General features: G+C 46.0%; 1 protein-coding gene across 1 annotated transcript; it reads right to left on the bottom strand.

Annotated features, from left to right (window-relative positions):
- Positions 1-1,249: 1,249 nt before the first annotated feature.
- Positions 1,250-12,514, bottom strand: LOC134677526 (thioredoxin domain-containing protein 9). Its single transcript, XM_063535991.1, has 6 exons — positions 12,386-12,514; positions 10,796-10,870; positions 9,310-9,409; positions 8,614-8,815; positions 3,218-3,353; positions 1,250-2,933 (listed from the first exon to the last, which is right to left on the bottom strand). Exons 2-6 carry the CDS (start codon positions 10,858-10,860, stop codon positions 2,798-2,800), a joined length of 639 nt encoding a protein of 212 aa, XP_063392061.1. The 5' UTR covers positions 10,861-10,870; positions 12,386-12,514; the 3' UTR covers positions 1,250-2,797.
- Positions 12,515-12,889: the final 375 nt, after the last annotated feature.

The following is a 12,889-nucleotide window of genomic DNA, read 5'->3' as shown; positions in this document are numbered from 1 at the left end:
TGAAAACGTCACAAATGTTCGACATACGCACGTATAGTGCTATTTACCGCACAAGGGCGGTAAATTAGCACCACATGTACTGTAAATAAGGTACTTTTAAAACCTAAAACAAGTGTTTGTAAAATGCACGTTATTAAACGGAATGGCCTGTACAATATGATTCAATACCGGCTGCATTTAAACTTCAAACTTTATACTATATACCGGGTGTGGCCTGTAACACGAGCAAATAATTAAAACATAGATTGTACTCCTCAAACGGTGACACTATTGTTAAACAACTTTTGAAAATTATGAAGTATTTAGAATCCCCATTTTTCATACAAAATAAATATTATCTTCAATGGACGTCATCGCCACGCCATATCATTGTGATTAACGTTGCTTGTCACGCCTTAAACATAACAAAATTCGCAATACATTACATCTTAGAATAAACTTTAAAGTGTATTAAATATCAAACCACAAGTTATTTTTAAAAGTCGCTGAAATAGCGGAAGCAGTTATAAAGTTGACCCAAAAATTTTTTATTAAGCTATGAGCTTCATCACATATGTTCCTTGAGTAATTCTAAGCATTTCAAGCCTGGGAGGCAATAAAAAATGTGTGTCTACTCGGATTTGTAATGGATTCAAACTTTCAACCCCTTTTTAACCCTGTTAGGGGATAAATTTTACAAAACGCTGAAATTACTTTTCCTGTCTTTTAATAATATCCCCAAATACAAAGATTCAAGTCCCGCGTTCGAAAATTTTTTTGATATCCATACAAACTTTCAACCCCTTTTTCACCACCTTAGGGGATGAATTTTCTAAAACGCTGAAATTAGTTTTCTTTTATTTTAATAATATATCGTTTTACGAAGTTTCAAATTCCTAGCTTAAAATAAAACTTGAACCCCATACAAACTTTCATCCCCTTTTTAACCCCCTTAGGGGTTGAATTTCTCAAAATCGCTTCTTATCTCTTGTACACTTTATAAATGTAATCTAGTGTGCAAATTTCAACATTCTATCTTTTGTAGTTTCGGCTCCGCGTAGCAAAAATCTCCAACCAAATTTTTCACCTTTTTACGTTTTTCTTGTAAAATTACTATGAAACTGACAAAACAAATATCAGCAATGAATTCTACGTCTTTGGTTTATACGAAAATGATACCAAACTTGCCCTAGTACCCACCAGGATCAGAATAGATTTTTTTTAAAGATGACGGGTGGCGGCCGTCTTTGTACAGCACCCTCCCCCCCACCCCAGGCTAGAAATGCTTAGAATTACTCAAATATCAGATGTGATGAAGCTCATAGCTTAATAAAAAAATTTTGGGTCATGTATGGCAGCGATACATAACTGATTCCAGTAAAAAACTCTTGGTCAGTATGAGGAGTGCAGCCTACAGTTTAATTTTTGCTCATATTACAGCTTAGAGGATATAACCAACGCCGCCATGTCTAAAATTTTCGGTACAAAATAGTCTGCCGTTTTTTGCGGGGGCGGGGCACATCAAATGTATAGGTACAGTCGACGTCAAAGAGATCTTTACGACTAACGTTACAAAAAATTATTTACACGACTTTATTGTCATAGCATTTAGGTCGTGTAAACATTTTTTTGTTACTTTGGCTGTAAATTTCTCTTTGACGTCGACTGTACGTCACGTCAGATAAACGTCAGTCCATACATATGGTTGACATGTGGTTGACCATTGGCCGCCTATTTTCGACAGAGGGGAACGCCTGTTATGGCGGCTCCATTGTTAATTACTCCGAGTATTACAGGCCAGACCGGGTATAACAGTTCCTAGTTGACAACGGATGGCACCCTAATAAATACAATTATAATCCAAGCAAGCGCAGTATGTGAATTATAAGTTTAGAATTTGAATGTTACAAAACATAATTTTGGAATTTTTAGAACTAATTCTTAGTGCATTTATACCATTGCCTGTTGATTTATGAATTTATATGGTATAGTAAGTATAGTTTGGCAAGCCATTTCCGTCTGTAGAAAAAGGCGGCAATTTAAAAAAAAAGCGAATGGTTGTCCTCCCATATAGAATTTGAATCTTGCGCCCTTTTCTATTAAGAAAGTGGGTTTGCCAGAGTATATCATATTGCATGTCAAATCATCATAGCCATTTTTACCCGTGGAGCGCTCTAGTATCACACGAGTGACACTAATTCAATTTGGGCGGCAGCGACTCCGTATCACGGCGGCTATAACCGCAAATTGCGCGCATCTTTCTCTGTCACTCTAATTACGTCTTCATTGGAGTTAAAGAGAAATATCCCCGTATTTTGCGAATTTCGATTTTCGCGGTAGGCCGGCAGACGTGTCATCAGTGTTACCACAGATCAATATGGGTCAAATTGCTTTGCATCAATTTGTTGTATGGTGGAAGTTTGACGGGTTAGGGTGTTACTGACCATGGGGCTTTAAATCCCGGGCTCGATTCTACTCGCTAAACTGAGCTACTTTTATTATGGCACCAACCCCGAAATCCCGACATTTTTTTTTCTTTTTCATACATTTTGGCTGATCAGATGTCGACGTTTTCTATGGAAAAGCCAAAAAAAATTCCCCGATTTTAGGGTTGGTCCCATAGTAATAGTAGCTCAGTTTAGCGAGTAAAATCAAGCCCTGGGATTAAAGCCGCATCCATTAAAGGAGCATTTATTGTAAACTACGTGTATGTGAGGTGTGCAATAAAGAGTATTGTATTGTATTGTATTGTAAAGCCCCATGGTCGGACACATACTAGATGACATAAAATTTAAAACTATAATTGTGGCGGTGTGTATCAGTCGCTGAGGCCGTCGTCGGAGTCGTCGGGCCGGCCCCGCACGGTGCGCTTGCCCTGCAGGTGCAGCCGCCGCTGCGCGCGCGCCTCCTCGGGCGGCACGGTCAGGTCGCCCGAGTACTCGATCAGGTCTGACCTGAAATGTACACATTTTTACATTAAAATATTGGCATATTGATAGCAGCTCTTTCTTTTAAGTACAGTCACCTGCAATAATATGTAGGGCACAGGGGGCCTCACCTCGCGATCCTCCACTCCAGGGTCTCCGTGGAGAAGTCGTCCCGGTTGCCGAGGTCCGTGAACCCCACGACGAAGTCCCTGGTCTTGTTGCTCTTCACCAGCGCGATGGTGGGGATCACGCGGATCTTCAGCCGGCCTGGAGCGAGACATCCTTGTCCTGTAGAGCACAGGGGGCCTCACCTCGCGATCCTCCACTCCAGGGTCTCCGTGGAGAAGTCGTCCCGGTTGCCGAGGTCCGTGAACCCCACGATGAAGTCCTTGGTCTTGTTGCTCTTCACCAGCGCGATGGTGGGGATCACGCGGATCTTCAGCCGCCCTGGAGTGATGGAACACCCGAATTAGCCTATTGTATGCGTAGGCCAACATTTTAAATAGAACCATTATCTTACTCTAGGGTCCCACTGATTAACAGTCCGCCGGCCGGTATCAGCCTGTCAGTTGTTCGGAACTGTCAAAATTTTGTTCCAACTGACAGGCCGATACCGTCCGGCGGACTGTTAATCAGTGAAAATGAAGGTACTTTGCTAAAAATACAAAGGCTCAATTTTCAGTCGGCATTTTTTGATTTTATTCCCAAATTTTAGCCACTTTTACAAGCTTTTATTTACTTTCACCTGACCATTGTCTGTAATCAAATCTTGCAAGTTTTTGATCCACTTCCCTGTTTCCGATTGAGCTGAAATTTTGCATGCACGTATAAATCAGATGACAATGCAATATTATGGTACCATCGAGCTGATCTGATGATGGAGACAGGAGGAGGCCATAGGAACTCTGTGATGAAACAGCACAACCTAATTGTGTTAGGGGTTTTCAGAATTGTCTCGATGATGGTGCTTGTTCAGCGTCCAACTCACCAAATCGCGTTTCAACATGCTTCTTAGCCAGCATCTTGAGGGGCATGTCGACATGTGACACAGTGGACCATGATACAAGTACACAGTGACTCACCAGCAAGGAAGGGAGCCCGCTCAGCGTCCAGCTTGACAAATCGCGTCTCAACATGTTTCTTGGCCAGTATGTTGAGGTGCATGTCCACGATGCGACACAGTTGACCATGGTACACAGTGACTCACCAGCAAGGAAGGGAGCCCGCTCAGCGTCCAGCTTGACAAATCGCGTCTCAACATGTTTCTTGGCCAGTATGTTGAGGTGCATGTCCACGATGCGACACAGTTGACCATGGTACACAGTGACTCACCCGCAAGGAAGGGAGCCCGCTCAGCGTCCAGCTTGACAAATCGCGTCTCAACATGTTTCTTGGCCAGTATGTTGAGGTGCATGTCCACGATGCGACACAGTTGACCATGGTACACAGTGACTCACCCGCAAGGAAGGGAGCCCGCTCAGCGTCCAGCTTGACAAATCGCGTCTCAACATGTTTCTTGGCCAGTATGTTGAGGTGCATGTCCACGATGCGACACAGTTGACCATGGTACACAGTGACTCACCCGCAAGGAAGGGAGCCCGCTCAGCGTCCAGCTTGACAAATCGCGTCTCAACATGTTTCTTGGCCAGTATGTTGAGGTGCATGTCCACGATGCGACACAGTTGACCATGGTACACAGTGACTCACCCGCAAGGAAGGGAGCCCGCTCAGCGTCCAGCTTGACAAATCGCGTCTCAACATGTTTCTTGGCCAGTATGTTGAGGTGCATGTCCACGATGCGACACAGTTGACCATGGTACACAGTGACTCACCCGCAAGGAAGGGAGCCCGCTCAGCGTCCAGCTTGACACATCGCGTCTCAACATGTTTCTTGGCCAGTATGTTGAGGTGCATGTCCACGATGCGACACAGTTGACCATGGTACACAGTGACTCACCCGCAAGGAAGGGAGCCCGCTCAGCGTCCAGCTTGACAAATCGCGTCTCAACATGTTTCTTGGCCAGTATGTTGAGGTGCATGTCCACGATGCGACACAGTTGACCATGGTACACAGTGACTCACCCGCAAGGAAGGGAGCCCGCTCAGCGTCCAGCTTGACAAACCGCGTCTCAACATGTTTCTTGGCCAGTATGTTGAGGTGCATGTCCACGATGCGACACAGTTGACCATGGTACACAGTGACTCACCCGCAAGGAAGGGAGCCCGCTCAGCGTCCAGCTTGACAAACCGCGTCTCGACATGTTTCTTGGCCAGTATATTGAGGTGCATGTCCACGATGCGACACAGTTGACCATGGTACACAGTGACTCACCCGCAAGGAAGGGAGCCCGCTCAGCGTCCAGCTTGACAAACCGCGTCTCAACATGTTTCTTGGCCAGTATGTTGAGGTGCATGTCCACGATGCGACACAGTTGACCATGGTACACAGTGACTCACCCGCAAGGAAGGGAGCCCGCTCAGCGTCCAGCTTGACAAACCGCGTCTCGACATGTTTCTTGGCCAGTATGTTGAGGTGCATGTCCACGATGCGACACAGTTGACCATGGTACACAGTGACTCACCCGCAAGGAAGGGAGCCCGCTCAGCGTCCAGCTTGACAAATCGCGTCTCAACATGTTTCTTGGCCAGTATGTTGAGGTGCATGTCCACGATGCGACACAGTTGACCATGGTACACAGTGACTCACCCGCAAGGAAGGGAGCCCGCTCAGCGTCCAGCTTGACAAATCGCGTCTCAACATGTTTCTTGGCCAGTATGTTGAGGTGCATGTCCACGATGCGACACAGTTGACCATGGTACACAGTGACTCACCCGCAAGGAAGGGAGCTCGCTCAGCGTCCAGCTTGACAAACCGCGTCTCAACATGTTTCTTGGCCAGTATGTTGAGGTGCATGTCCACGATGCGACACAGTTGACCATGGTACACAGTGACTCACCCGCAAGGAAGGGAGCCCGCTCAGCGTCCAGCTTGACAAATCGCGTCTCAACATGTTTCTTGGCCAGTATGTTGAGGTGCATGTCCACGATGCGACACAGTTGACCATGGTACACAGTGACTCACCCGCAAGGAAGGGAGCCCGCTCAGCGTCCAGCTTGACAAATCGCGTCTCAACATGTTTCTTGGCCAGTATGTTGAGGTGCATGTCCACGATGCGACACAGTTGACCATGGTACACAGTGACTCACCAGCAAGGAAGGGAGACCGCTCAGCGTCCAGCTTGACAAACCGCGTCTCAACATGTTTCTTGGCCAGTATCTGGAGGTGCATGTCCACGATGCGACACAGTTGACCATGGTACACAGTGACTCACCCGCAAGGAAGGGAGCCCGCTCAGCGTCCAGCTTGACAAACCGCGTCTCAACATGTTTCTTGGCCAGTATCTGGAGGTGCATGTCCACGATGCGACACAGTTGGCCATGGTACACAGTGACTCACCAGCAAGGAAGGGAGCCCGCTCAGCGTCCAGCTTGACAAATCGCGTCTCAACATGTTTCTTGGCCAGTATGTTGAGGTGCATGTCCACGATGCGACACAGTTGACCATGGTACACAGTGACTCACCAGCAAGGAAGGGAGCCCGCTCAGCGTCCAGCTTGACAAACCGTGTCTCAACATGTTTCTTGGCCAGTATCTGGAGGTGCATGTCCACGATGCGACACAGTTGGCCATGGTACACAGTGACTCACCAGCAAGGAAGGGAGCCCGCTCAGCGTCCAGCTTGACAAACCGCGTCTCAACATGTTTCTTGGCCAGTATGTTGAGGTGCATGTCCACGATGCGACACAGTTGGCCATGGTACACAGTGACTCACCCGCAAGGAAGGGAGCCCGCTCAGCGTCCAGCTTGACAAACCGCGTCTCAACATGTTTCTTGGCCAGTATGTTGAGGTGCATGTCCACGATGCGACACAGTTGACCATGGTACACAGTGACTCACCCGCAAGGAAGGGAGCCCGCTCAGCGTCCAGCTTGACAAACCGCGTCTCAACATGTTTCTTGGCCAGTATCTGGAGGTGCATGTCCACGATGCGACACAGTTGACCATGGTACACAGTGACTCACCCGCAAGGAAGGGAGCCCGCTCAGCGTCCAGCTTGACAAACCGCGTCTCAACATGTTTCTTGGCCAGTATCTGGAGGTGCATGTCCACGATGCGACACAGTTGGCCATGGTACACAGTGACTCACCAGCAAGGAAGGGAGCCCGCTCAGCGTCCAGCTTGACAAATCGCGTCTCAACATGTTTCTTGGCCAGTATGTTGAGGTGCATGTCCACGATGCGACACAGTTGACCATGGTACACAGTGACTCACCAGCAAGGAAGGGAGCCCGCTCAGCGTCCAGCTTGACAAACCGCGTCTCAACATGTTTCTTGGCCAGTATCTGGAGGTGCATGTCCACGATGCGACACAGTTGGCCATGGTACACAGTGACTCACCAGCAAGGAAGGGAGCCCGCTCAGCGTCCAGCTTGACAAACCGCGTCTCAACATGTTTCTTGGCCAGTATGTTGAGGTGCATGTCCACGATGCGACACAGTTGACCATGGTACACAGTGACTCACCCGCAAGGAAGGGAGCCCGCTCAGCGTCCAGCTTGACAAACCGCGTCTCAACATGTTTCTTGGCCAGTATCTGGAGGTGCATGTCCACGATGCGACACAGTTGGCCATGGTACACAGTGACTCACCCGCAAGGAAGGGAGCCCGCTCAGCGTCCAGCTTGACAAACCGCGTCTCAACATGTTTCTTGGCCAGTATGTTGAGGTGCATGTCCACGATGCGACACAGTTGGCCATGGTACACAGTGACTCACCAGCAAGGAAGGGAGCCCGCTCAGCGTCCAGCTTGACAAACCGCGTCTCAACATGTTTCTTGGCCAGTATGTTGAGGTGCATGTCCACGATGCGACACAGTTGGCCATGGTACACAGTGACTCACCCGCAAGGAAGGGAGCTCGCTCAGCGTCCAGCTTGACAAATCGCGTCTCAACATGTTTCTTGGCCAGTATGTTGAGGTGCATGTCCACGATGCGACACAGTTGGCCATGGTACACAGTGACTCACCAGCAAGGAAGGGAGCCCGCTCAGCGTCCAGCTTGACAAACCGCGTCTCAACATGTTTCTTGGCCAGTATGTTGAGGTGCATGTCCACGATGCGACACAGTTGGCCATGGTACACAGTGACTCACCCGCAAGGAAGGGAGCCCGCTCAGCGTCCAGCTTGACAAATCGCGTCTCAACATGTTTCTTGGCCAGTATGTTGAGGTGCATGTCCACGATGCGACACAGTTGGCCATGGTACACAGTGACTCACCAGCAAGGAAGGGAGCCCGCTCAGCGTCCAGCTTGACAAACCGCGTCTCAACATGTTTCTTGGCCAGTATGTTGAGGTGCATGTCCACGATGCGACACAGTTGGCCATGGTACACAGTGACTCACCAGCAAGGAAGGGAGCCCGCTCAGCGTCCAGCTTGACAAATCGCGTCTCAACATGTTTCTTGGCCAGTATGTTGAGGTGCATGTCCACGATGCGACACAGTTGGCCATGGTACACAGTGACTCACCCGCAAGGAAGGGAGCTCGCTCAGCGTCCAGCTTGACAAATCGCGTCTCAACATGTTTCTTGGCCAGTATGTTGAGGTGCATGTCCACGATGCGACACAGTTGGCCATGGTACACAGTGACTCACCCGCAAGGAAGGGAGCCCGCTCAGCGTCCAGCTTGACAAATCGCGTCTCAACATGTTTCTTGGCCAGTATGTTGAGGTGCATGTCCACGATGCGACAGCGCGGCGAGTCCGACTTGTAGAAGTGGCACACCACGTTCTCGGACTTGCTGCACACGCCGAAGAACTCCTTCTCGCCGTCCAGCTCCGTGTATTCGCCGTGGCCCTGGAAGTTTACAATATATTTAGCACAACACACACAATCAAGAGCTACATGACATTTTAGTGTATACGTTGCCATAGTAAGGGTAGTTGTTCTAACTCTTAAAATTCTGATTTTATTGAGATTTATCAAACACCCATTTTTTGGTAGTTACAAGCCATTTCCACGGCATTTCGGACACGGAGTAGGACTCGCACACGAAGGGTTCCGTACCATTACGCAAAAAACGACAAAAAAACACGTTTGTTGTATAGGAGCCCCTCTTAAATATTTATTTTATTCTGTTAAATGCGTTTATTTTGCTTAAAATTATGTACAGATAAGTTGGTAGGTTTGGTTGGTTGGTTATGGTTTTTAGTATTTGTTGTTATAGTGGCAACAAAAATACATCATCTGTGATAATTTCTACTGCCTAGCTATCACGGTTCATGAGATATAGCCTGGTGACAGACAGACGGACAGCATGGTCTTAGTAACAGAGTAAGTTAAAGTCTCACATTGGCGAGCCACTCCTGTTTCTTGTGGGCTCTCTGCTTCATCTCGGCGAGGCGCTGCTGCCGGATGGCCTCGAGGTCACTGTTGTCCAGCGCATCCAGCCTGCACACATACACAAGTCATGTTTTAATATTAGGTTTCTCACGGATTGGTATTAAAAAGAGTAGGAGAGAAAAGGCAACTGTTGAGGACAATAGAGAGTAGGAGAGGGAAAATGATTGGTCATCTTATACGACATGACGCTTTTATAAATAACATAATAGAAGGAAAGATTGCAGGCAAGAGAGGAAGGGGAAGGCCGAGGATAAGCTACATAACACAAATAAAAGAAAAGGTAGCTGTAATGTCGTATAAGGAAATCAAGGAGGCGGCCCTGGAGAGAGCTACACTGACAAGAGTCTTAACTCTTAAATTTACGAACGACGACGGATTGATACCCAAGAGGTTGCACACAGAGCCAGAGGAGACCTCAAACGAGATGGGAGGATGAACTCAAACTCACAGCGGGCCTGAACTGGAGAAGAGTGGCTCACGACAGACCCCAATGGAAAGAGCTAGAGGCCTTTGTCAAGCGGCACACTGAGCTTAGATACATACTCTAATTCAGAATAAAAGGGCTTAATAAAATAGATAATAGAATAGGTTACTCACAGTATCTCAAGATGGATTACCCTTCTTTTTCTAACTGTATTTATTATAGAGGGATAGCTAGTTTATCTAGCGTAGGAGATATTGTCGCGCACGCTGTTACCTGCGCTAAGCCTTTGGTAAAGAAGGGTCTTTAATTTTGAAATGTACATATTTCCGATATTTTGATCATTTTTTTCTATTCCAAAATCTTTGACCCAATAATGATGTTATGAGTTATATGTGATATGTTATGACATTTTTTTTAATGTAAGCATGACAGATTTGTTATTCCTAACTCTGACTGCCAAAGACGTCAACTGAGGCGGGCGCTCGCGGCTACAGCCCAATAAAGGCCTGCGCAAACCGGCGGAGCGCAGCGCAGATCACTTTAAAATTATCAATGTATTTTCTTCCCAATTTCAATTACCTTCAGGTATAAAATTTAAATGCTTTGAGACCGACCTCTGAGCATCACGGAGGATTGTTACTCCGCGGCATCGAGGAGCACGTTAGAGGATACTGCGGCGTGCGCCGCGGCCTCCCGAGTGCGCCAGAGTAGCGCCGGGACGACGGGGGAGAACTCGTGCACACTAGTCACTAATCCCTTGTGATAGAGGACACGCGGCGGCATGCCGCGGCATCCCCCGGCCTGCGCCGAAGTGCTCCCTGATGCGCCGGCCGCCAGCACTCGGGCTGGCGGGCGCTCGCGGTATCGCGGGGGATTTTACCTCGCCGGTGTGCGCTGCGCGGCGTAAATCCTCCTCGGTGATCTGCGCTGCGCTCCGCCGGTTTGCGCTGGCCTTAACAGCCTTTGCTTGTGCATTCCGAAAAGGTTTATAGGTTTTTTTATTGAAATACCTTTCCAGCTCGCTGTCCAGCTGTTTCTCCACCGTCTGCGCCACGTTGTACAGCACTTGCTCCATCTTGGCTGAGCTGTCAAGTAGATTATCATTATTACACCAAAATGTCAAAATACTGGAGTATCACATAAACAAAGCAACATGGAAAAATACACCTCACATTTAGCAATTCATTTAAGAGTGATATTTGCAAAAAATAAAAGTCTGAAAATACAAATAAACTCAGCTATTAACAACAGTAACAGATTTCATTTATTCATCATCATCATCTCAGCCATAAGACGTCCACTGCTGAACATAGGCCTCCCCCTTTGTGTGTTACCAGGGCCAGTCGTCATCGGGGCGGGTAGCCGGATCTTTGCCGGAGATTCTTAAGCCCCCCATTCACACTCCTACTATTCCATTTATTATGTAAGATGATTTACCCTCTAAATCGGAGGGGGGTTGGATAGTTCTTATGTAAGGTCATAAAAGTGTGCAAAGTTAAGATTATACTGTGAAAAAGCGGGGACTGATCACTCTTATGAAAAGATGAATGAGAAACAAAAAAAACTGTAAAATTAAGCCAAAGTTTATTATTACCAAAAAATTAAAATTAAGTACATAGAAGGATCTTTGTAATTTGCAATGAATGTAACAAACAAACAATAAAGAATTTCCCTTTGACAAATTAATATTACAACAAAGCATATGTAAGTATGTGTATTCACTTTTTCCTTTAGATGCTTACTAAACAGTAAACAAGTGGGAGGGAGGGGGTCGACCGATTATTAGTTTTTCTTACATAGGAGTGGAGTGGGTCTTATAAATAAATGAATGACACCTGCTTCAGTGTACTAAAATTTGTAAACAGTTATTGTTATTACAACAAGATAAGGATAAGGATAAGGATGACAACTGGAAATCAGCTGAGTCGAAGAGATACCGGAACCAGTTTATAGGTGTAAAAGGGCAGGCAAAAGATCCTTCGGGCAAGTTTAGGGCAGTGGATGTAAACATACCAATCTTTATTACGTATGTGGATAGTGGTGTTTCTACAGCTGACATTGCTGATTACATAATGGAAAAAACGCAAGTGGCCGTTAACTTAGTGTCTATAAAAATGAGGAGGCAAAAGGGATATAAAGCCTAATGTTATTAATCAAAAGAAAATTCATATTTACTACAAAAAATAAACTATGTTGTTCAGTGAAACTGAATGATCTTCAAATCAATTATAGACAACACTCACTTACAAACAGTGGCAATATAACTTTGAATAATTTTATCCCTTTATAAAGTTGTTACTTTAAGTCTCACGGAATTCTTTGCTTCTAAAACTTCAGTTTCATGGGATACGTTTGAAATCTCTTAAGACTTTAAAAGAAAAAGTTGATAATCATAAGCACAATATTCATCATCAACAACTGATATTTAGAGTAAGCTCACACTCCTTTCATTATAGGAAACAAAGTGATTTAAGAGATATTTACCAAAATTAGTTAAAATACCCAAAAAGGAGTTCAGGCCGATGACCTCATCCAAGCGCGCATGTCGCTTTCTTGCTAAATATCTCTATAACTAACCTTCAGATATGGTAACTACTTACTTTAGACGGAAGAATGGGTCAAAAATCAACGTATAAACAACTTTTTTCAATTAAATTTCACTTAGTAACTGATATAAAACGGTAACCAACGAAAACAATCACGACACGAAGCTCCGTTTCAAGGAAAGAAAAAAAATCAATTGGCGTATTATGACAGTGACATTGACGTTAAGGCGGTCATAGACACGTGCTTGTTTGTTTTGTTTATCGAGGCTGCCAGTGATATAAAATGGTAGATTTAGTAGTTTTTGTAGGACAATGTAATTTCCTGTTAGGATACTTGCACATGGAGCAGGTAGAGGCTGCTGCTTTCTTTGTCGCCACTGCTGGTTGGTATTTCTCATGTAAGGTTCTAAAAATTGGAATGCTTTTTCTACGATAGGTACAAGAAACTGAAACAAGAAAAGCAGGCGTCTTTCGCATTGAATAGAATAATGCTTTATTATTATAGTACGTATTACAATAATTACTTTTTTAAACAACATTTTAGTATACATACAAATT

The sequence above is a fragment of the Cydia fagiglandana genome, chromosome 26 (assembly GCF_963556715.1).
Source record: "Cydia fagiglandana chromosome 26, ilCydFagi1.1, whole genome shotgun sequence".
NCBI classification, from domain to species: Eukaryota; Metazoa; Arthropoda; class Insecta; order Lepidoptera; family Tortricidae; genus Cydia; species Cydia fagiglandana.
This window is presented reverse-complemented; position numbering and strand designations above follow the sequence as displayed.